We start from the raw sequence: 26,072 nt of genomic DNA, 5'->3' as shown, positions 1-26,072 counted from the left end.
ATCAACAAATTTACTTTATTTTCACATCCCAGTATTTACCTCATTCTATATAAATGTATTTACCTCCTGCAGCTCAGCCAGGGGTGAGGTTGTTACTAGCTGCTTGGATGGAGATGAATTAACATTGAACAAGGCACACTTGTATTGTTCCGAGAAGCTCCCTCAATGAGCAGAGTGTGGGAAAGCTCTGGAGAGCAGAGTCACAGTTCAGTGTCTTTAGCATCCTAAATCTCGCCGCTACCAGACTGTCTCTATGGGGAATTGGCACACTTTAGGAGGAGGAATAACAATTATCCTTCAAAGGAATTTCAGGCTGATGTCATCTGTCCGCCAAGAATGTCATACATTTACACAAGAAGAGTATTCCTATTTAACTAACACCAAAAATGGTGTGACCAAATTGAGAATATACACCTGATAGTATATAACTTTTTGGCTATTTTATGATATTCTTTTTTTTTTATCACTCTAACTTTATTAATACTTGTTGTAGAGATTGTCCCAAAGTACTAGCCAGTAGTGTTCTTTCCCTCCAGATGGCCAGATGGTCTGTGACATCAGGCTCTGACTATACTACACACAGAGCCAATAGCGTCACTAGAGCTCCATTCAGTGTCCTGAACCTCTTTTGTAGTACATTGACCACAGGACACAGGACTCAGTGTGGGAAACTCAGAGCAGTTCTCTACTCACACTACTCACACTACAAGACACTCAACACATCTGCTACATCTGGACCTCAAGATGGCTAACATCTCCCTGAAAATAAACACATTTAAAGTGTTAAGAGACCTCCTGGACTGAAGTAGACTTACCTTAAAAACTCATTCAAATAATTATGTATCTTATATCATCTAAAAGAGCTTCATATAATTATTTTAATTGATACCATTTTCAAAAGGTTACATGAATGGATAAAGAATGTGCAGTAAACAAACTATCTGTATCATGTGCTTTACAAAACAATTAAACTTAATTTCACATGTTCATCATGATTGCAGAAAGTATGATCTTATCAATGATATGTCTCCACTATTCATGATTCTGATAGCTGAAGTTAAGGTAACACTGTAAGATCTCATGTAAAAGAGCTGGGCCAGTATCACACGTGTGTTGAGATGATGAGCGTGTGCTCTGTCAGAGTCATTGATCCCAACATCAGGCAGCAGATCTGATCTCTTTACAGGGTCACCACTTTCCCAGATCCACACAGCGCTCTGTGAGTCTCTCTCCATCCCCCCCCCCCAGCCCTCCACCTGCTCCCCTGAGATGTGACTATTGTCCTCCAGCAATAAGGACACTGAGCATGAGGCTGCCCCACATTCATCATTGTCCTCCCAAGCTCTCCCATTGGCTGCAGACTGTGAGAAACTCCAACCAGCCCAAGACCCACACATTCATATGGAGATGTGGGACTATATATAGGAGGGATGAAGCCAGTAGAAGCCAGATTCACTCTACACAGAGAACTCTACAACACAGAGATCCAGCCATGACTCCTACAGTCACTTCAGCAAGAACCTACTCTGAGGAGCACCTGACTCTCACCAACAAGGTAAATTGAAGACCCAATGTCACAGACTTACATCAACTGCTAAATAGTAATGATCTTTATTCATGTTACACTCCAGAATCAGGTTATTAATGTGTTTCCTCTCTTTCTTTTGCAGCTTAGAAAGCCACAGGTGGAGAAGTTACGTAGAGATCGTATCAACAGCAGCATTGAGCAGCTCAAGTCTCTCCTGAGTCCAGAACTCTTCAAACAGCAGCCTGACTCCAAGCTGGAGAAAGCTGACATTCTGGAGATGACAGTTTCTTTATTGAGCTGCCTGCATCCAATCAGCTCCTCTTCCTGCTCAGCACCTACCAATCAGGGTCACTCCAGGTGTGTCCAAGAGATGGTGCACTTCCTGTCCAAGGAGGAGATGGAGACAGAGTCCCAGAGAAGACTGCTGAGCCACTTCCAGAGCCAGCAGTCATCCTCTGATAAGAACAGGAGGGAGACTGACCTTCCTCAGCTGAACTCCCCAGCCCAGCACAGCATCAGTAAAGAGAAGAGTCCAGTCAACAGTGCCCCCTGGAGGCCCTGGTAGAGATCTACAGACTGCAGCTCTACTCCCAGACATGACCATGTTGGTCAGAGATTAACATTACCAACAACATTATTGACAAGTGAAGATGAAGATGTTCTGTATGAACAGAACAATTGTTTTTCTTATTGATCATTACGATCTGAAGCTTTTATGGTTCTTTGTAAGGACATTTACCCAAACTGGGCATTATTCATTGAATCTCTCTGAGATTTCCTCTGATCTGTTCAAAGGTCAACAAATCTCTGTGAAGTTTGCACCAGTTTGTTTCTATGTAAACTTAAGTGATACATTATCACTGTTCCTTCATGAGGATTATTTACCCAACATGGGTATCACTGTTATCATATTCCTGTGATTATTGTTAACTGATCTGTTTCAAGATCAATATATTTACTCAGACTCTGAATAACTTAGAAATATTTCTGTTGAGGAATATCAAGTTTTAATTGTCAAACTGCTGTTCATGTTGGACAGATCTTTGTCTTTCAAAAAGATAGTTGTTTAATATGTTTCCTTTACTCTGTTAGAGTACAGTAGCTACCAAGCATATATTTTAATATGCATGGTGAAAGGAGAACATTATTTTCTCTGTAAACTTACTGTTTATGCTAGACAGATCATTTGCCTTTTGTAAAGACAGACCTTCAATATATATCCTCTACTCTGTTAGAGTACTTATTATGCTTATGTTTTATATGTGTGAAGAAAGGAGAACATTATTTTCTCTGCAAACTAACTGTTTATGTTAAATAGTTCTATGTGTCTTTTGTAAAGACAGATGTTCAATATACATCCTCTACTCTGTTAGAGTACCTTGTGTCTTGGAGACGTGTCCAAGTTATGTTGTGATGTTTAATCACTCTGTTTGCCTCATGTTGAGGTATCTATGATGATGTGACTCTCTGAGTCAAGTTGAATAAATACAATCAACTGAATCTTTCTGTCCCTTAGCTTGTCTGTTTTTCATCATTGCCCCAGTTGAATGTCTGACCATGATCTTAGAACTGATTGAGAATATACAAAAATCATTATAATTGCACATTTTCAAAATACTTACTTACAAAGTATTAACTTTTACTTAGTTTTAGACATTGTTCACAAGAAAGTATATATCATTTTCTCTGAAATTACAAACCTGCTTATGGGAAATGTATTTAACAAAATATTTTGCTGTGAATTCCTGTGGATGTAGGGAGTAGTTTTGAATGAAGATAAATGAAATACAGATTTATAACAGAAATATAATGATAATTCTCTCACCTTGATAGGACTGATATAGGCTCAGATTGTTGAATTAAAATGTATCCTTTGACTAACGATACTATATTTGACTATAGAACAGTATAATATAAATAGATTATTTTTTCATTTATAGCATGCTGCTGAAGGCTTCATAAGTACTAATGCTATTAATTAAGAGGGGAATATTGTACAAGGACAAAAAAGTTTCAGTGGATTGTATTTATTCAACTTGACTCAGAAAGGCACATCATCATAGATACCTCATTAAAAGTAACTAGTAATGTGTAATCTATTACTTTTATTGAGTAACTACCCCAACACTATCCACATGAATTCACAACAAAATATTTTGTTAAATACATCTCCCATGATAAGGTTTGTAATTGGGTGTGCTTTGCCTTCGGCAAGGGCACAACCTTTGTTCTCTCACATATATATTATTATTGTGAGAATGCTGTTCAGCATTCTCACAATTCTTCTTAGTTCTTCCGCCGTTTTTTGGCCTTTAACTAGTCCTGCATACTTTCACCGATTCCTACAAATTTTGTATCAAAACGTTCAGCTCCTTCAGGAGATGTTGGCTATGACTTTTGGTATTTCTCAATTTTATACTTTTTAAGACATTAAGGTTTTTGTGCAAATATTCTCCCATTAAAAGTAATGGTAAATCCTTTCAAATCATTAAAAAGCTTCCTCCTCTTTCAAACGTAACTACTTCAGCATACTTTCAGATAGAGACACCATTCAACCTTTAAAATGTTCACAAGACATTCAGCTATTCCCAGATTATTCATCTTTCTCAAATATTCAGCCAATTTTGAATTATGACAGTTTGAAATACATAAAAATGTTTGCTCCTTCTTGATTTTTATGAATGAGCAGCAAGCAGAGTGGCACACTGCTGGCTGTTCTTTTTCTGATATTCAACTAAATTGTCAAACAAATTCCTCTAACGTTCATATAGTTTAAATCAAAAGTCTATCTAACTAATAATCTGAACTTCATTGCCATAGCCTAAACGTTGTCAATCTGTTCATGAAAGTAATTAATTTCAGCCTAAACCGTACAACGGAACGTTAAATCCAAATTTTTACACCGGTCTGCCAAATGTATTCGTTTTGATTCAACGATGAGGCTGCCTCTTGCAGGGGAAATGAGAAGACATCTATTTCATTCTACACTTCACTCGTATTTTCAGTTGTAAATGACCAGCAAAAAAAAAAAGCTTTAAAATCTATGTAATCTTTATAAATAATAAGTATGCATTTTTATATAAAATATACAGAAATATCAGTTGTAAAAATGTCATTCAAAAACGGACCCCTGTGCAACCGACGCAAGCAAGCACAGCACACCCTACAATTTCTGGGGAAATTGTACCCTCTCTGGTTTCAGTTGTTAAGTCTTGACAAATGGTATGTACCTTATTGAACAATGTCTAAAACTAAGTAAAAGTTAATACTTTGTAAGTGACATTTTTGATAATTTCCTATGATCATAATTATTTGTATATTCTCAATCAGTTCTAAGATCATGGTCAGACATTCAACTGGGGCAATGATGAAAAACAGACAAGCTAAGGGACAGAAAGATTCAGTTGATTGTATTTATTCAACTTGACTCAGAGAGTCACATCATCATAGATACCTCAACATGAGGAAAACATCACAACATAACTTGGTCACGTCTCCAAGACACAAGGTACTCTAACAGAGTAGAGGATATATATTGAACATCTGTTTTTACAAAAGACACATTGAACTATTTAACATAAACAGTTAGTTTGCAGAGAAATTAATGTTCTCCTTCACACATATAAAACATATGCTGAGTAGGTACTGTACTCTAACAGAGTAGAGGATACATATTAAAGAATTATCTTTTTGAAAGACAAAGATCTGTCAAACATGAACAGAAGTTTGACAATGAAAACTTGATATTCCTCAATAGAGTTATTAAAAGTCTGAGTAAATATATTGATCTTGAAACAGATCGGTTACAGTAACAATAATCACAGGAATATGATAACAGTGATACCCATGTTGGGTAAATAATCCTCATGGAGAAACAGTGAAAATGTATCACTTAAGTTTACATAGAAACAAACTGGTGCAAACTTCACAGAGATGCACATCAAATCAATACTGCAAAAATGTAGTGTCAAATTCAGGATTATCCTGAAGAGATTTGTTGACCTTTGAACAGATCAGAGGAAATCTCAGAGAGATTCAATGAATAATGCCCAGTTTGGGTAAATGTCCTTACAAAGAACAATAAAAGCTTTAGATCGTAATGATCAATAACAAAATCAGCAATCGTTCTGTTCATACAGAACATCTTCATCTTCACTTGTCAATAATGTTGTTGGTAATGTTAATCTCTGGGAGAAAGTGAAATGTCTGGGAGTAGAGATGCAGTCTGTAAGTCTTTACCAGGGCCTCCAGGGGGCGCTGTTGACTGGACTCTTCTCTTTACTGATGCTGTGCTGGGCTGGGGAGCTCAGCTGAGGCAGGTCAGTCTCCCTCCTGTTCTTATCAGAGGATGACTGCCGGCTCTGGAAGTGGCTCAGCAGTCTTCTCTGGGAATCTGTCTCCATCTCCTCCTTGGACAGGAAGTGCACCATCTCTTGGACACACCTGGAATGACCCTGATTTGTCGGTGCTGAGCAGGAAGAGGAGTTGATTGGCTGCAGACGGCTCAATAAAGACACTGTCATCTCCAGGATGTCAGCTTTCTCCAGCTTAGATTCAGGCTGCTGGTTGAAGAGTTCTGGACCCAGGAGAGACTTGAGCAGCTCAATGCTGCTGTTGATACGATCTCTACGTAACTTCTCCACCTGTGGCTTTCTAAGCTGCAAAAGAAAGAGAGGAAACACATTAATAACCTGATTCTGGAGTGTAACATGAATAAAGATCATTACTATTTAGCAGTTGATGTTAATCTGTGACATTGGGTCTTCAATTTACCTTGTTGATGAGAGTCAGGTGCTCCTCAGAGTAGGTTCTTGCTGAAGTGACTGTAGGAGTCATGGCTGGATCTCTGTGTTGTAGAGTTCTCTGTGTAGAGTGATTCTGATTTCTACTGGCTTTATCCCTCCTATATATAGTCCCACATCTCCATATGAATGTGTGGGTCTTGGGCTGGTTGGAGTTTCTCACAGTCTGCAGCCAATGGGAGAGCTTGTGAGGACAATAGTCACATCTCAGGGGAGCAGGTGGAGGGCTGGGGGGGTGATGGAGAGAGACTCACAGAGCGCTGTGTGGATCTGGGAAAGTAGTGACCCTGTAAAGAGATCAGATCTGCTGCCTGATGTTGGAATCAATGACTCTGACAGAGCACACGCTCATCATCTCAACACACACGTGTGATACTGGCTCAGCTCTTTTACTGAGGTCTTACAGTGTTACCTAAACTTCAGCTATCAGAATCATGAATAATGGAGACATGTCATTGATAAGATCATACTTTCTGCAATCATGATGAAATTATTAAATTAAGTTTAATTGTTTTCTAAAGCACATAATACAGATAGTTTGTTTACATTCTTTGTTCATTCATGTAAACCTTTTGAAAATGGTATCAATTAAAATAATTCTATGAAGCTCATGTAGATGATATAAGATACATAATTATTTGAATGAGTTTTTAAGGTAAGTCTACTTCAGTCCAGGAGGTCTCTAAACTCTTGAAGATTGTTTATTCTCAAGGAGGTGTTAGCCATCTTGAGGTCCAGATTTAGCAGATGTGTGGAGTGTCTTGTAGTGTGAGTAGAGAACTGCTCTGAGTTTCCCACACTGAGTCCTGTGTCCTGTGGTCAATGTACTACAAAAGAGGTTCAGGACACTGAATGGAGCTTTAGTGACGCTATCGGATCTGTGTTGTAGAATAGACAGAGCCTGACGTCACAGACCATCTGGCCATCTGGAGGGAAAGAACACCACTGGCTGAGACTGACAGCTTATTGTCACAACAAGCATTTACAAAGTTAAAGATATCAATAATTACAAATAGTCATTATAAAATAGCAGCAACATAATAGTCTCAGGTGTATTTTGTCAGTTTTATCACTGAAACGCTTGGTGTTTGTTAAATATGAACACTCTTCTTCTGTACATGTTTGACATTCTGGGCTGACAGATGACATCAGCCTGAAATTCCTTTGAAGGAAAATTGTTATTCCTCCCCCTAAAGTGTGTCAATTCCCCATAGAAAGTCTGGTGGTGGTGAGACTGAGGATGCTAAAGACACTGAACTGTGACTCTGCTCTCCAGAGCTTTCCCACACTCTGCTCATTGAGGGAGCTTCTACAGAACAATACAAGTGTGTCTTGTTCAATGCTAATTCATCTCCATCCAAGCAGTTACCAATGACCCCATCCCTGGCTGAGCTGCAGGAGGTAAATACATTTGTATAGAATGAGGTAAATACTGAGATGTGAAAATAAAGTAAATGTGTTGATTTGTTTGTTTACATCTGAACACATAAAGGGGGTTGTTCTTGTCATTATGAACCAGCACCTGACTGTAGAGTACTAAGCTTTGCAGTGTAAAACAACGATTACTCTCTTCAGAATGGTATACACCTGATAAAGTCAGGTAAATGTTACAATTAATTAAACATCTGTAAGATTGTGTAACAATCAAATACCTACAAGGTTGTGTTACTTGTAGCCTGGAGGGTGCTACAAGGCTAAAACTGTGTTAAACATATGACATCACAGGTTTGATTGCATGGAAAGGTAAATGATGACGTAAGATATAAAAGCTACATCTCACACAGTTTAAATGGTTTAAACAGTCTAAATTATGTTTAATATTTTGCAAATCAAATTGTGATATATGTCCAACCCTAAAGTGCATAGCAGTTTTGCAATTCATGTAAATATGTTGTCTAGAATGCAGCACCCCCCCCCCCCTCCTTCTCTCTGACCTCTAACCTCCAGGACTGGGGTCTGTATCTATTGTCCCATAGGGGGTCTGTGAGTGAGTTTTCCTCAGTTTCCCACACCCTGCCTTCAATTAAGGAACAATAGAAGTGTGTCTTATTGCACATCCCATCAGCTATGGATGGTGACCTCACTGTTGAGGAAACAGTAACAAAAAAACTGTAGCTCTAAACAATAAAAAGAACAATTAATGTAAAATCCGCTAAATACCGGAAGCAAATTCCGAAACTAAATGCATTCACATGTGATGTACGGTATGTGCAAAAAACTGTTTTACATACATCAACATGTATTCACAACAAAATATTTTGTTTAATACATTTCCCATGAGTAGGTTTTTAATTTCAGTTGTAAATATGTCTTGACAAATAAGAAGAAAATGATATATACCTTCTTGAACAATGTCTAACACTTAAAAAAAAAGGTAATTCTTTGTTAGATTTTTCTATTTTTCTATAATTTTCAATTACCTTGATTTTTTAATATTCTCAATCAGTTCCCACATTTCCCATGAGAAGGTTTGTAATTTCAGTTCATAATATGTCTTGAAAATGATATATACCTTATTGAACAATGTCTAAAACTAAGTAAAAGTTAATACTTTGTAAGTAAAAATGTTGATAATTTCCAATGATCATAATTATTTTTATATTCTCAGTTTCTAAGATCATGGTCAGACATTCAACTGAGGCAAGGATGAAAAACAGACAAGCTAAGGGACAGAGAGATTTAGTTGATTGTATTTATTCAACTTGACTCAGAGAGTCACATCATCATAGATACCTCAACATGAGGCAAACAGAGTGATTAAAAACCACAACATAACTTGGACACGTTTCCAAGACACAAGGTACTCTAACAGAGTAGAGGATATGTATTGAACATCTGTCTTTACAAAAGACACATTGAACTATTTAACATAAACAGTTAGTTTGCAGAGAAAATAATGTTCTCCTTTCACCATACATATTAAAATATATGCTTGGTAGCTACTGTACTCTAACAGAGTAAAGGAAACATATTAAACAACTATCTTTTTGAAAGACAAAGATCTGTCCAACATGAACAGCAGTTTGACAATTAAAACTTGATATTCCTCAACAGAAATATTTCTAAGTTATTCAGAGTCTGAGTAAATATATTGATCTTGAAACAGATCGGTTACAGTAACAATAATCACAGGAATATGATAACAGTGATACCCATGTTGGGTAGATAATCCTCATTGAGGAACAGTGATAATGTATCACTTAAGTTTACATTGAAACAAACTGGTGCAAACTTCACAGAGATGCACATCAAAATCAATACTACAAAAATGTAGTGTGAAATTCAGGATTATCCTGAAGAGATTTGTTGACCTTTGAACAGATCAGAGGAAATCTCAGAGAGGTTCAATGAATAATGCCCAGTTTGGGTAAATGTCCCTACAGAGAACCATAAAAGCTTCAGATCGTAATGATCAATAACCAAATCAGCAATCGTTCTGTTCATACAGAACATCATCTTCACTTGTCAATAATGTTGTTGGTAATGTTAATCTCTGACCAACATGGTCATGTCTGGGAGTAGAGCTGCAGTCTGTAGGTCTCTACCAGGGCCTCCAGGGGGCGCTGTTGACTGGACTCTTCTCTTTACTGATGCTGTGCTGGGCTGGGGAGCTCAGCTGAGGAAGGTCAATCTCTCTCCTGTTCTTATCAGAAGATGACTGCTGGCTCTGGAAGTGCTCCAGCAGTCTTCTCTGGGACTCTGTCTCCATCTCCTCCTTGGACAGGAAGTGCTCTCTTGGACTGACACACCTGGACTGACCCTGATTGGCAGATGAAGAGCAGGAAGAGGAGCTGATTGGCTGCAGACGGCTCAATAAAGAAACTGTCATCTCCAGAATGTCAGCTTTCTCCAGCTTGGAGTCAGGCTGCTGGTTGAGGAGTTCTGGACCCAGGAGAGACTTGAGCAGCTCAATGCTGCTGTTGATACGATCTCTACGTAACTTCTCCACCTGTGGCTTTCTAAGCTGCAAAAGAAAGAGAGGAAACACATTAATAACCTGATTCTGGAGTGTAACATGAATAAAAATCATTACTATTTAGCAGTTGATGTACATCCATGACATTAGGTCTTCAATTTACCTTGTTGGTGAGAGTCAGGTGCTCCTCAGAGTAGGTTCTTGCTGAAGTGACTGTAGGAGTCATGGCTGGATCTATGTGTTGTAGAGTTCTCTGTGTAGAGTGAATCTGGCTTCTACTGGCTTCATCCCTCCTATATATAGTCCCACATCTCCATATGAATGTGTGGGTCTTGGGCTGGTTGGAGTTTCTCACAGTCTGCAGCCAATGGGAGAGCTTGGGAGGACAATAGTCACATCTCAGGGGAGCAGGTGGAGGGCTGGGGGGGGGGGGGTGATGGAGAGAGACTCACAGAGCGCTGTGTGGATCTGGGAAAGTGGTGACCCTGTAAAGAGATCAGATCTTCTGCCTGATGTTGGGATCAATGACTCTGACAGAGCACACGCTCATCATCTCAACACACACGTGTGATACTGACACACCTCCTTTACATGAGACCTTACAGTGTAACCTTATCATGAACTATCATTGATAAAGTCACATATGTAATGATTCTGAACGTATCCTGATGTTAAGTGTTTCCGTATAGCATGTCATGCAAATAGTTATTTTAAATTATTTTTTTATTCCGATACCTTCAAAAACATTTCATGATTTTAAATAAATCTAAGAAGCTCATGTTGTGATGTTCAATATTTTTTTATTCGTTTTAAGGGAAGTCCATTTCAGTCCATTTCAGTTTAACCCCTTGAAGATTGTTTATTCTCGGGGCGGTCGTAGCCATCTTGAGGTCCAGATGTAGCAGATGAGTTGAGTGTCTTGTAGTGTGAGTAGTGTGAGTAGAGAACTGCACTGAGTTTCCCACACTGAGTCCTGTGTCCTGTGGTCAATGTACTACAAAAGAGGTTCAGGACACTGAATGGAGCTTTAGTGACGCTATCGGCTCTGTGTTGTAGAATAGACAGAGCCTGACGTCACAGACCATCTGGAGGGAAAAATGACTGGCTTGTTTTCCCTCCTTTTTTCCCTCTCTATTTTTTCCTCTACTTTGTTCGACTGCAACTCTTTCACTTCTACAGTTATATTCCAATAAGTATGATCTTCAATGTATTTGTTACATGCCATCATACACTACCAATACATCCATCAAGTATAAATATAAATATATACGTACATCCATCATGTATATATATATATATATATATATATATATATATATATATATATATATATATATATACTTACTTTGCATGGCAGTACAAATACACTCAACCACAATGTCCAAATGGTAATGAGGTTCCACGGAACTGTGACTCCTCTCTCCGGAGCTTTCCCACACTTTGCCCATTGAGGGAGCTTCTAGAACAATGGAAGTGTGCCTTGTTCAATGCTAATTCATCTCCCTGTGCAGAAAACTTCCCAAGTGAGCAGGCTTGGCAGCTTGTTAGTTAAATGTGACCCCAGGCCTGAATCCATCAGGAGCGTTCTCAAATTACCAGCAGCATTAGAACTACTTGAATCCTTTGACAAGCAACTTGATTATTTATTGAAGAAACCTTGAATAAATGTTTGAATTGGATTGTTTTTGTTTATTGGTTGAAAATAAAGTTTTTTTATTTTTATTAAATGAGATATGCATCAATACTAGAATGATTACTTATTGTCATATTACACTGCTGACAATTACATCACTATTGAATTCAAATCCCAACATCGATCTAATCCCGTTTAGCTATCATGGTCATCAAACCACCTCTGTTACATGTTCATACAACTAGATATGTCTTACTCTATACAATGTAGGGAAAGATTAGCACATAACCATAATGTAATCACCTAATTGTGCAGACGCAGATATCCAGCGTAGCTTCAATGGTGGAATTTGAAAACGCATCCTTTTGATCTGTAGTCAAATATTCTACGACTGAGCTACCTATCCCATACATCATCTCTGTGTCAGGAGGAGAGGCCATGTCAGTCCTGTATAGAGTATCAAGGCCCTGCTTGTTGCAGACATGCTTGTCTGGACATGCCTGTCAGGACATTATTCTTCGCACACGCCTCCCCATTGCCTACTGATTTCCCTGTGATGACCAGGACAGCAGGTAAGTGTTTGGCAAATGGACACATTCCTCAATGCTTCTCTAGTCTTCTGAGACAGCTTGCTATTTTCTGGGATTTTATAATGAAAAGAGTACCAATAACATGACAAATGTAATAGCATTTTGACAAATATTTTTATTTAGTATCTCATGAATGACATTTCTTAATGCACGTCAGTGTACACTATTACGTAGTAATTCAAATTAAATTAAAACAATATGTTTAGATATTCATACTCATTATATTTCCCCTATACATAAAGGCCACGCGGTATTTAGACTATACATCGATTGTTGCCCAAAAAAAGGGGCTGAATCAATATCAGTATATCACATGTTAATGCTCCAACTTCACTTTGGGGTAGCCAGCACCCCGGTCACTCACAGTCATTTAAACTGTTAGGCGAAAACAGTGAGTCTGTTCTGGTCCGTCAAGTTTCCATCATCAAGCTGAGACCCCCTTAGCAAAACGTGTCTTTCTTACAGAAAGAATAGAGCAGTACAAGTGCTTCAAACACTGTGAAAAAAGTTTACAATTCAGTCAAATAAGAGAAAATTGCCTGGCTCCCGCATGAAAACCAAGGTCATGGTTTTCAATACGACCCCGAAGTCGTCTTCATAAATCAAGATCAGTGCAATCTCAAGGGCAGCTCAATGTCTCTTTAGTAATGTCAAGTCCCAGTCTGTGGCAGCAGCACTGCCAGGTGCATACAGGCCACAGAGGCTTTTTCTCCAGGTCACTGTTGGAGGCACAGGGGAGCCAGGTCGTCCTCTGAGCCAGGGAAGAGACGCAGGATGTCCCTGGAACACTTGGAGTAGCCGTTGTGGGACAACAAGGCCTTCCTTAGAGTGAAGAATGAGGCCGTCTTCTCCAAGAGGTCGGAGGTAGGGATCCCGTTCTGGAGATGTTCTGCCAGAATGGCCTTCAGCTTCTCCACTCCAATGCTGCACCTCCTCTCCAGCATGTTGAGTTTACACCTGATAGAAACAAGACAACTGTCAACACCTCTTCACTCACACCCAACTTCCTGTTGTCTCTGACAGCATCTCTGTCTAGGACAGGAGGATGTCGTTAAACTGAACTTACCTGAGGTGCACCTGGGGCTGCTGCTCCTTCAAGCTGTCCTGAAGAGTGATGTCCAGGTAGGCTGACATTTTCTGATTTTGGTCTGAGTTGGCAGCTTTGCTAGAAATGAGTCAAAATTGTACTTTTGGTGTCCTATGTCAAAAGTTGTTCAGAGGATTAGAGTTGAAGTGACCGCTTGCTGGACTCAGTTGATGTTGCTTGCCTTGTGGATGTTCAGAGGACCTTCACTAGAGAGCTCTCCATCTCCTCTCTGTATTTATACTCTTCCTGCTACATGTGTCAAGATCTTCAGCCAATCAGAGGGCTTTAATCTAGGGACAATAGTCTGTGGGAATAGAATGACAGGTGGGAAGTTGCTCCCCAAGCCATATGGTAATAAGGTCTGTCAGGCTAATTCCTGGGAAATATCTGTGCTAGGACTAAGTTCGTACCATATAGTAATGCTTTACAGTGAAATAGTCCAAACCCACACACTCATGTGATTCATATTCTGGACCTGTAGAAAGCAAAAAAGATATATTTACGACAATTAACAAAAACGTTGCCGTTGATGGGGAAACAAAAGAGCACTTTTTATAATAAAAAGTTGTGAAATAATGTATTTCAATGGTCAAGACATTTAGTTTGTTTGTTTGTGAGGTGAGTTGTAAGTGATCCAGATGGCAGTGGGGGTCACACTGCCTCCTAGCCCAGCCTGAGTCCTGCATGGGAACAGTCTGAAGGCTTTGTGGGAACAGACACACTTCTATTGTCTGGGGGGTTGAGCAGGCTGCATACAGAAGTGTGGGAAGCCGTGTGTCCCTGTGGCTCCCAGCCCCAGAGAGAGGAGGGCGTGTGACTGGGGCACGCTCAGCCTTGTGCAGGGAGCCAGCTGTGGAAGCTGAAGGCAAGGAAGTGTGCTGCCTGGGGCTGCAGGATCCACAGGAGGAAACCAGCACCAGCTCACAGCTGCACAGCCCAGCAGAAGCACAGTACCTGGAAGCCCAAGGCAGTTCAATACAGGGAGCTCAGATATACTCAATACAATCTCGAATGTGAGTGGATATAAGAGAGAAACAAACTTAATATTCACAGCAAAAAACACACGTTTATGTATTTTCATTAAAAGTGGTGAATAAAATTGAATAAGATATTCTGTATTGGTATATCTTCTAATGCACCATGAAGGTAAAAACAAAAATATATTAAAGGGCTATCAAGAGGATCAAATATTTGTGACTGAGGATTAGGTAACACTGTAAGATCTCATGTAAAAGAGCTGAGCCAGTATCACACGTGTGTGTTGAGATGATGAGCGTGTGCTCTGTCAGAGTCATTGATCCCAACATCAGGCAGCAGATCTGATCTCTTTACAGGGTCACCACTTTCCCAGATCCACACAGCGCTCTGTGAGTCTCTCTCCATCACCCCCCCAGCCCTCCACCTGCTCCCCTGAGATGTGACTATTGTCTTCCCAAACTTTCCCATTGGCTGCAGACTGTGAGAAACTCCAACCAGCCCAAGACTCACACATTCATATGGAGATGTGGGACTATGTATAGGAGGGATGAAGCCAGTAGAAATCAGATTCCCTCTACACAGAGAACTCTACAACACAGAGATCCAGCCATGACTCCTACAGTCACTTCAGCAAGAACCTACTCTGAGGAGCACCTGACTCTCACCAACAAGGTAAATTGAAGACCTAATGTCATGGATGTACATCAACTGCTAAATAGTAATGATTTTTATTCATGTTACACTCCAGAATCAGGTTATTAATGTGTTTCCTCTCTTTCTTTTGCAGCTTAGAAAGCCACAGGTGGAGAAGTTACGTAGAGATCGTATCAACAGCAGCATTGAGCAGCTCAAGTCTCTCCTGAGTCCAGAACTCTTCAAACAGCAGCCTGACTCCAAGCTGGAGAAAGCTGACATCCTGGAGATGACAGTGTCTTTATTGAGCCGTCTGCAGCCAATCAGCTCCTCTTCCTGCTCTGCATCTGCCAATCAGGGTCAGTCCAGGTGTGTCCAAGAGATGGTGCACTTCCTGTCCAAGGAGGACATGGAGACAGAGTCCCAGAGAAGACTGCTGAGCCACTTCCAGAGCCGGCAGTCATCCTCTGATAAGAACAGGAGGGAGACTGACCTGCCTCGGCTGAGCTCCCCAGCCCAGCACAGCATCAGTAAAGAGAAGAGTCCAGTCAACAGCGCCCCCTGGAGGCCCTGGTAGAGATCTACAGACTGCATCTCTACTCCCAGACATGACCATGTTGGTCAGAGATCAACATTGCCTAAAACATTATTGACAAGTGAAGATGATGTTCTGTATGAACAGAAATATTGCCGATTTTGTTATTGATCCTTACAATCTGAAGCTTCTATGGTTACCCAAACTGGGCATTATTCATTGAATCTCTCTGAGATTTCCTCTGATCTGTTCAAAGGTCAACAAATCTCTTCAGGATATTCCTGAATTTCACACTACATTTTTGTAGTATTGATTTTGATGTGCATCTCTGTGAAGTTTGCACCAGTTTGTTTCTATGTAAACTTACAGTAAGTGATACATTATTACTGTTCCTTCATGAGGATTATTTACCCAAAATGGGTATCAATGTTATCATCTTTCTGTGATTATTGTTAAATGATCTGTTTCAGGATCAATATATTTACTCAGACTATGAATAACTTTGAAATATTTCTATTGAGGAATATCGAGTTTTCTTCTGTTTATGTTGGACAGATCTTTGTCTTTCAAAAAGATAATTCTTTAATATGTTTCCTCTACTCTGTTAGAGTACAGTAGCTACCAAGCATATATTTAAATATGCATGGTGAAAGGAGAACATTATTTTCTCTGTAAACTTACTGTTTATGCTAGACAGATCATTTGCCTTTTGTAAAGACAGATGTTCAATATATATCCTTTACTCTGTTAGAGTACTTATTATGCATATGTTTTATATGTGTGAAGAAAGGAAAACATTGTTTTCTCTGCAAACTAACTGTTTATGTTAAATAGTTCTATGTGTCTTTTGTAAAGACAGATGTTCAATACATATCCTCTACTCTGTTAGAGTACCTTGTGTCTTGGAGACGTGTCCAAGTTATGTTGTGATGTTTAATCACTCTGTTTGCCTCATGTTGAGGTATCTATGATGATGTGACTCTCTGAGTCAAGTTTAATAAATACAATCAACTGAATCTTTCTGGTCCTTGTGCAAAACTCCTCTTTTCTTGTTTGGCATCATTGTAACTTTATGATGCTTTCAATAGACCGCTAAAATTCTGATAATAATTACCTGATATATTACAAAGATTTTAGGTTCACCTTTTGCTGGTCCAAAACGAATATACAGTACAATCAATAATGCAAGCCTGAAGACCTTGTATTTTCGAGCGCTAGTTAAATGAATATACCACCAAGATAAATTCACACAAAAAGAAATATAGCACTGTTTTGATGATAATATTCAAATGCTTCAATAAAGTTACAATATTTGTGGTTAAAAACAAGATGAACAGGATCACACATTCTTGTGAAAAAATATTAATATTTTATAGATCTAAACTGCTTCAGTGTGATACATCTTTATGACTTCATAACTATTTTACTCTATAAGTTGAAGCTTTTTCAAATAAATATCAGCAGCCTTTTATCAGTACTCACAGATACAGCTCAAAAACGGTTTCATAGTATTGTACTCCAGATTGTACAGAGGGGTCACCCTTCATATCTTATGAGATGTGCAATAAGACACACTTCTATTTTTCCTTAATTGAAGGCAGGGTGTGGGAAACTGAGGAAAACTCACTCACAGACCCCCTATGGGACAATAGATACAGACCCCAGTCCTGGAGGTTAGAGGTCAGAGAGAAGGAGAGGGGGGAGTCTCCATTCTAGACCTTCTTTTACATTCAATACAAAACTATTTAGCACTTCAGGGTTGGACAACAATCTGATTTTGATGAATACAACGAAACACTTAATTGAGAACATTTACGTAAAACATATACATTCTGTGTGAAGTAGTTTTTATGTAACATATTTTAATCTATGTTTTTTCCTAATCAAACATGTTATTGTAGTGGAATTTCTCTTCTTTAAGCTTGTAGCACCATCTAGGCTACAAGATAAACAACTCTGTAGGTATTTGATTGTTACACAATCAGGTGCTTGTTCATAATAGCAGGAACAGTCACCTTAATAAGTTGAGATAAACATCAAAAAAGTTACCTTATCCTCACATATCACTATTTAGCTCATTCTATACAAATGTATTTACCTCCTGCAGCTCAGCCAGGGATGGGGTCATTGGTAACTGCTTGGATGGAGATGAATTAGCATTGAACAAGGCACACTTGTATTGTTCTGTAGAAGCTCCCTCAATGAGCAGAGTGTGGGAAAGCTCTGGAGAGCAGAGTCACAGTTCAGTGTCTTTAGCATCCTCAGTCTCACCACTACCAGACTGTCTCTATGGGGAATTGGCACACTTTAGGAGGAGGAATAACAATTATCCTTCAAAGGAATTTCAGGCTGATGTCATCTTTCAGCCAAGAATGTCATACATTTACACAAGAAGAGTGTTCCTATTTAACTAACACCAAAAATTGTGTGACCAAATTGAGAATATACACCTGATAGCATATTACTTTTTGGCTGTTTTATGATATTCTTTTTTTTTATCACTCTAACTTTATTAATGCTTGTTGTGGAGATTGTCCCACAGTATTAGCCAGTAGTTTTCTTTACCTCCAGATGGCCAGATGGTCTGTGACGTCAGGCTCTGTCTATTCTACAACACAGAGCCGATAGCGTCACTAGAGCTCCATTCAGTGTCCTGAACCTCTTTTGTAGTACATTGACCACAGGACACAGGACTCAGTGTGGGAAACTCAGAGCAGTTCTCTACTCACACTACTCACACTACAAGACACTCAACACATCTGCTACATCTGGACCTCAGATGGCTAACATCTCCCTGAAAATAAACAAACTTAAAGTGTTTAGAGACCACTTTTACTGACATGGACTAAACTAAAAACTAATTTTAAAAAGTATGTACCTGATATTGATTACATGAGCTTCTTAGATTTATTTGGAATCATTACATTTTTAAAGGGTTATGGCAGTAAATTCAGAACATAAACAAACCAACTGTCTCACATGCTTTTAAGAACTGTTTACGATTATGATGAACTCACCATCATTTTAAAAAAATTACTTGAAAAAGGATAGAAGAAAACACCATGTATGCATGCTTCTCATAACTAAAGATTAAGTTACATTGGAAAATGTGACATTAAGGAGGTGTGTCAGTATCACACGTGTGTGTTGAGATGATGAGCGTGTGCTCTGTCAGAGTCATTGATCCCAACATCAGGCAGCAGATCTGATCTCTTTACAGGGTCACCACTTTCCCAGATCCACACAGCGCTCTGTGAGTCTCTCTCCATCACCCCCCCAGCCCTCCACCTGCTCCCCTGAGAAGTGACTATTGTCCTCCAGCAATAAGGACACTGAGCATGAGGCTGCCCCACATTCATCATTGTCCTCCCAAGCTCTCCCATTGGCTGCAGACTGTGAGAAACTCCAACCAGCCCAAGACCCACACATTCATATGGAGATGTGGGACTATATATAGGAGGGATGACGCCAGTAGAAATCAGATTCACTCTACACAGAGAACTCTACAACACAGAGATCCAGCCATGACTCCTACAGTCACTTCAGCAAGAACCTACTCTGAGGAGCGCCTGACTCTCACCAACAAGGTAAATTGAAGACCTAATGTCACAGACTTACATCAACTGCTAAATAGTAATGATCTTTATTCATGTACCACACCAGAATCAGGTTATTAATGTGTTTCCTCTCTTTCTTTTGCAGCTAAGAAAGCCACAGGTGGAGAAGTTACGTAGAGATCGTATCAACAGCAGCATTGAGCAGCTCAAGTCTCTCCTGGGTCCAGAACTCTTCAACCAGCAGCCTGACTCCAAGCTGGAGAAAGCTGACATTCTGGAGATGACAGTTTCTTTATTGAGCCGCCTACAGCCAATCAGCTCCTCTTCCTGCTCAGCACCTACCAATCAGGGTCACTCCAGGTGTGTCCAAGAGATGATGCACTTCCTGTCCGAGGAGGAGATGGAGACAGAGTCCCAGAGAAGACTGCTGAGCCACTTCCAGAGCCAGCAGTCATCCTCTGATAAGAACAGGAGGGAGACTGACCTGCCTCAGCTGAACTCCCCAGCCCAGAACAGCATCAGTAAAGAGAAGAGTCCAGTCAACAGCGCTCCCTGGAGGCCTTGGTAGAGATCTACAGACTGCAGCTCTACTCCCAGACATGACCATGTTGGTCAGAGATTAACATTACCAACAACATTATTGACAAGTGAAGATGAAGATGTTCTGTATGAACAGAACGATTGGTTTTCTTATTGATCATTATGATCGCAAGATTTTATGGTTCTTTTTAAGGACATTTACCCAAACTGGGCATTATTCATTGAATCTCTCTGAGATTTCCTCTGATCTGTTCAAAGGTCAACAAATCTCTTCAGGATATTCCTGAATTCACACTACATTTTTGTAGTATTAAGTTTGATGTGCATCTCTATGAAGTTTGCACCAGTTTGCTTCTATGTAAACTTAAGTGATACATTATCACTGTTCCTCCATGAGGATTATTTACCCAACATGGGTATCACTGTTATCATATTCCTGTGATTATTGTTAACTGATCTGTTTCAAGATCAATATATTTACTCAGACTATGAATAACTTAGAAATATTTCTACTAAAGAATATAATTTTTTTGTCAAACTTCTGTTCATGTTGGACAGATTTTTGTCTTTCAAAAAGATAGTTGTTTAATATGTTTCCTCTACTCTGTTAGAGTACAGTAGCTACCAAGCATATATTTTAATATGCATGGTGAAAGGTGAACATTATTTTCTCTGCAAACTAACTGTTTACATTAAAAAGTTCAATGTGTCTTTTGCAAAGACAGATGTTCAATATATATCCTCTACTTTGTTAGAGTACCTTGTGTCTTGGAGACGTGTCCAAGTTATGTTGTGATGTTTACTAATCACTCTGTTTGCCTCATGTTGAGGTATCTATGATGATGTGACTCTCTGAGTCAAGTTGAATAAATACAATCAACTGAATCTCTCTGTCCCTTAGCTTGTCTGTTTTTCATCATTGCCCCAGTTGAATGTCTGACCATGATCTTAGAACTGAGAATATAAAAATAATTATGATCATTGGAAATTATCAAAATTTTTACTTACAAAGTATTAACTTTTACTTAGTGTTAGACATTGTTCAATAAGGTATATATCATTTTCAAGACATATTATGAACTGAAATTACAAACCTTCTCATGGGAAATGTATTTAACAACATATTTTGTTGTGAATTCATGTGGATAGTGTTGGGGTAGTTACTCTATAAAAGTAATAGATTACACATTAACTAGATACTTTTAATGCTTTACTTTACTAGATTACTCACTGCTGAAAGTACCTAGTTACACTACTAGTTACATAAATTTTGGATTACTCCGTAACATCACCTGAGATACACTTGCTAAATAACAATATATGTACCATATATATGCCCTAATCAACTAAAATTCTGATTATAATGAGGACATACACAATATCTCTCTTTTACGCTTTTTAATACGACAAAGCTGACAAAAAAAGTTGTGAACATCAACCTAAAAGTTGTCAAGCATAACAAGGCTACAGTACTGGCAGTAAGCAAAATGTCTCAACAAAAATAATGCTTAAAATTTTAAATGGCAACATTTCCTCTACTATGTATGCTGCTACAAGCCTGTTTATCTCTGCTTTGGTAACCTGCTGATGAAAGTCAAGTCGTGGCTGCTTGGCTGGTGTTGGCAACATTTGGCAATGGCAACCTTTTATCGGCGTCAGTGTCACTCAGGGTCCAGGGATCCTTAGATACTTTTCTTGAGTTAGCATGTTGCCTTTTTTTGCACATGCCGTACATCACATGTGAATGCATTTAGTTTCGGAATTTGCTTCCGGTATTTAGTGGATTTTACGTTTAGGCGTATTGTTCTTTTTATTGTTTAGAGCTACAGTTTCTTTACAGTTTATTTGCTAGGCTACTGTTTCCACAACAGTGAGGTCACCATCCATAGCTGATGGGATGTGCAATAAGACACACTTCTATTGTTCCCTAATTGATGGCAGGGTATGGGAAACTGAGGAAAACTCACTCACAGACCCCCTATGGGACAATAGATACAGACCCCAGTCCTGGATGTTCTGACCCCTAATCTGGAGGTCAGTGTTGGGGGTGGGGGTGGCTGCTGGTGGGGATGGTGGTGATGGTGGGGCTGGAGGGGCTGATGGGGCTGATGGGGCTGGTGGTGATGGTGGGGCTGATGGGGCTGGTGGGGCTGGTGGTGATGGTGGGGCTGGTGGTGATGGTGGGGCTGGTGGTGATGGTGGGGCTGGTGGTGATGGTGGGGCTGATGGGGATGGTGGGGCTGATGGTGATGGTGGGGCTGGTGGTGATGGTGGGGCTGGTGGTGATGGTGGGGCTGGTGGTGATGGTGGGGCTGATGGGGATGGTGGGGCTGATGGGGATGGTGGGGCTGGTGGTGATGGTGGGGCTGGTGGTGGGGAAGGGAGGGGGGTGTTGTGGGGTATTTGTTCTCTGTTATAAGTCAACATATATTTTGTGATATGTTGCACATCTTCAGTATTTACTCAATCATATTGCTGAACGTTAAAGGCCATCCAAAAAGTAACTACAGTTCCCATAATAAATTAATTTCAATAAAAATGTGTCAGTACCCTGTACTACAGTACATTTTACATTCACCTAAATTCCAGTTGAGAAGACTGTCACTAGACTCTTTGTTCATTTACATGGACCAGAAATTAATCATTAACAATCAAATAACCATCAACTGTTTTTACTTGTTGTGTAGCTAAGGGAAGTTTAACGTGAAAAAGTAGACAGGCTTTAGAACCAAGACAGTTATTTAAATACACACCAAGTGTCTTTAAGAGACTTGAATAGAACACTGAGTGGAAGATTCTTCCTTTGGGTTCAAACAAACAGCCTCATGTCATTCTTTACCGAGTATAAAGCTTGAACTACATTAATATATTTAGCTAATGAGGTTTACCAGTGGGGTATGTGTATGTCTGTGTTAGAGGGGGAGGGTGGGGGAGAGAAGATGAATTAACATTGAACAAGGCACACTTGTATTGTTCTGTAGAAGCTCCCTCAATGAGCAAAGTGTGGGAAAGCTCTGGAGAGCAGAGTCACAGTTCAGTGTCTTTAGCATCCTCAGTCTCACCACCACCAGACTGTCTCTATGGGGAATTGACACACTTTAGGAGGAGGAATAAATATTATACGTCGAAAGAATTTCAGGATGATGTCATCTGTCAGCCCAGAATGTCAAACAAGTACACACAAAAAGTTCATATTTAACAAACACCAACAAAAGAATTGTGATAAAACTGATTAAAATGCACCTGAGAGTATAGTATGTTCCTGCTATTTCATGATTACTTTTGTAATGATTGATTTCTTCAACTTTATAAATGCTTGTTGTGACAATAAGCCGTCAGTCTCAGCCAGTGGTGTTCTTTCCCTCCAGATGGCCAGATGGTCTGTGACGTCAGGCTCTGTCTATACTACACACAGAGCCGATAGCGTCACTATAGCTCCATTCAGTGTCCTGAACCTCTTTTGTTGTACATTGACCACAGGACACAGGACTCAGTGTGGGAAACTCAGAGCAGTTCTCTACTCACACTACAAGACACTCAACACATCTGGAATTACAGCAGTAATTAGTTAGTCTATGTCCTATTCTGAAGAAAAAAAATGCTGCTCGTAGGTACTGAAATAAATGTATCTTGCTTTTATCTTATACAGTATAGAGACTGTGTTCAGAAGATGTCTCTTAAATAGGAATTTTAAAACAGTAAAGCAACCTGATTCAAAAATAACTGAATCATTTAAGAATTAAATAAATTGAGTAACGTTGAAACTAACTGAATGAAGACTTGCTTTGCAGACCTAATTGTTGATGTCACCAGTACACCATGTCATTTGACATTCATTATTGAAGTATCTGAAGTTTAGGTAACATTTTAAGACCTCAGTAAAAGAGTTGGGCCACTATCACACGTGTGTGTTGAGATGATGAGCGTGTGCTCTGTCAGAGTCATTGATCCCAACATCAGGCAGCAGATCTGATCTCTTTACAGGGTCACCACTTTCCCAGATCCACACAGCGCTCTGTGAGTCTCTCTCCATCACCCCCCAGCCCTCCACCTGCTCCCCTGAGATGTGACTATTGTCCTCCAAAGCTCTCCCATTGGCTGCAGACTGTGAGAAACTCCAACCAGCCCAAGACCCACACATTCATATGGAGATGTGGGACTATATATAGAAGGGATGAAGCCAGTAGAAGCCAGATTCACTCTACACAGAGAACTCTACAACACAGAGATCCAGCCATGACTCCTACAGTCACGTCAGCAAGAACCTACTCTGAGGAGCACCTGACTCTCACCAACAAGGTAAATTGAAGACCTAATGTCATGGATGTACATCAACTGCTAAATAGTAATGATTTTTATTCATGTTACACTCCAGAATCAGGTTATTAATGTGTTTCCTGTCTTTCTTTTGCAGCTTAGAAAGCCACAGTTGGAGAAGTTACGTAGAGATCGTATCAACAGCAGCATTGAGCTGCTCAAGTCTCTCCTGGGTCCAGAACTCTTCAACCAGCAGCCTGACTCCAAGCTGGAGAAAGCTGACATTCTGGAGATGACAGTTTCTTCATTGAGCCGTCTGCAGCCAATCAACTCCTCTTCCTGCTCAGCATCGACCAATCAAGGTCACTCCAGGTGTGTCCAAGATATGGTGCACTTACTGTCCAAGGAGGAGATGGAGACAGAGTCCCAGAGAAGACTGCTGAGCCACTTCCAGAGCCGGCAGTCATCCTCTGATAAGAACAGGAAGGAGACTGACCTGTCTCAGCTGAATTCCCCAGCCCAGAACAGCATCAGTAAAGAGAAGAGTCCAGTCAACAGCGCCCCCTGGAGGCCCTGGTAGAGACCTACAGACTGCAGCTCTACTTCGGACATGACTATGTTGGTCAGAGATTAACATTGCCTAAAACATTATTGACAAGTGAAGATGTTCTGTATGAACAGAACGATTGGTTTTCTTATTGATCATACGATCTGAAACTTTTATGGTCCATTGTAAGGACATTTACCCAAACTGGGCATTATTCATTGAATCTCTCTGAGATTTCCTCTGATCTGTTCAAAGGTCAGCAAATCTCTTCAGGATAATCCTGAATTTCACACTACATTTTTGTAGTATTGATTTTGATGTGCATCTCTGTGAAGTTTACACCAGTTTGTTTCTATGTAAACTTACAAAAAGTGATACATTATCACTTTTCCTCCATGAGGATTATTTACCCAAAATGGGTATCAATGTTATCATCTTTCTGTGATTATTGTTAAATGATCTGTTTCAAGATCAATATATTTACTCAGAGTATGAATAACTTAGAAATGATTCTATTGAGGAATATAAAGTTTTCTTTGTCAAACTGCTGTTCATGTTGGACAGATCTTTGTCTTTCAAAAAGGTAGTTGTTTAATATGTTTCCTCTACTCTGTTAGAGTACAGTACCTATTCAGCATATATTTTAATATGTATGGTGAAAGGAGAACATTATTTTCTCTGCAAACTAACTGTTTATGTTAAATAGTTCAATGTGTCTTTTGTAAAGACAGATGTTCAATATATATCCTCTACTCTGTTTGAGTACCTAATATGCATGTTTGTTAACTGTTTTTGTTCAAAAACCAATTGTTGTTCAATATCGGTTCTCTATTCTTAGAACACCTTGTGTCTTGGAGATGTATCCAAGTTTTGTTCAGATGATGTTACGTCTTCAATTTTCAACCTTTTGTAAAGGTTTGTAAAAACATTTGACTCATTGCGTTACTTGTAATAAATAATTAATTTAATTCCAAACAAGAACTCACTCTTCATACTTCATTTCATTTCGTCATTTCGTCATTTAGCAGACGCACTTATCCAGAGCGACTTACAGTAAGTACAGGGTCATTCCCCCGAGGCAAGTAGGGTGAAGTGCCTTGCCCAAGGACACAACGTCATTGTACCAGCAACCTTCTGATTACTAGCCCGATTCCCTAACCGCTCAGCCACCTGACTCCCATTTCACAAAATTTTTCACGTTACAACTAGACACACCTTTTCCCCCTTTCAGCCTTATATCAACAAATGGCTATGTGATTGGGATGAGCAGACAGAAGATCAAAAAGAAGAGGTCAAGAGCTATTGAAATGTTCACAAATAATGATGGATGAAAGTTTTTCTATTCAGCCACATTTACGTGATAATGGTGATGGAAATAATAGTTAAACTTAAACAACTGTAAAGAAAAATACACGTAGGCCTACATTTCCCAATACCAAAATACACTTTCTCAACTTGTGAATTTGAGT

General features: G+C 39.5%; 2 protein-coding genes and 4 pseudogenes across 2 annotated transcripts; 4 read left to right on the top strand and 2 right to left on the bottom strand.

Moving 5' to 3' along the window:
- Window positions 1–1,454: 1,454 nt before the first annotated feature.
- Window positions 1,455–3,026, top strand: LOC136946399 (transcription factor HES-5-like). The gene is made up of 2 exons (XM_067240719.1): window positions 1,455–1,555; window positions 1,671–3,026. Exons 1-2 carry the CDS (start codon window positions 1,493–1,495, stop codon window positions 2,091–2,093), a joined length of 486 nt encoding a protein of 161 aa, XP_067096820.1. The 5' UTR covers window positions 1,455–1,492; the 3' UTR covers window positions 2,094–3,026.
- A 2,474-nt stretch (window positions 3,027–5,500) lies between these two features.
- On the bottom strand, window positions 5,501–6,364 carry LOC136946344 (transcription factor HES-5-like). The gene is made up of 2 exons (XM_067240657.1): window positions 6,302–6,364; window positions 5,501–6,186 (listed from the first exon to the last, which is right to left on the bottom strand). The coding sequence occupies exons 1-2, from the start codon at window positions 6,362–6,364 to the stop codon at window positions 5,764–5,766; spliced, it is 486 nt and encodes a 161-aa protein (XP_067096758.1). The 3' UTR covers window positions 5,501–5,763.
- Window positions 6,365–9,860: 3,496 nt separating this feature from the next.
- Window positions 9,861–10,534, bottom strand: LOC136947785 (transcription factor HES-5-like; annotated as a pseudogene).
- A 4,547-nt stretch (window positions 10,535–15,081) lies between these two features.
- LOC136947146 (transcription factor HES-5-like) lies at window positions 15,082–15,744 on the top strand (annotated as a pseudogene).
- Window positions 15,745–19,164: 3,420 nt separating this feature from the next.
- On the top strand, window positions 19,165–19,827 carry LOC136946181 (transcription factor HES-5-like; annotated as a pseudogene).
- A 4,146-nt stretch (window positions 19,828–23,973) lies between these two features.
- Window positions 23,974–24,636, top strand: LOC136947470 (transcription factor HES-5-like; annotated as a pseudogene).
- Window positions 24,637–26,072: the final 1,436 nt, after the last annotated feature.

This window comes from Osmerus mordax, chromosome 1 (genome assembly GCF_038355195.1).
Source record: "Osmerus mordax isolate fOsmMor3 chromosome 1, fOsmMor3.pri, whole genome shotgun sequence".
In the NCBI taxonomy this organism is placed as follows: domain Eukaryota; kingdom Metazoa; phylum Chordata; class Actinopteri; order Osmeriformes; family Osmeridae; genus Osmerus; species Osmerus mordax.
This window is presented reverse-complemented; position numbering and strand designations above follow the sequence as displayed.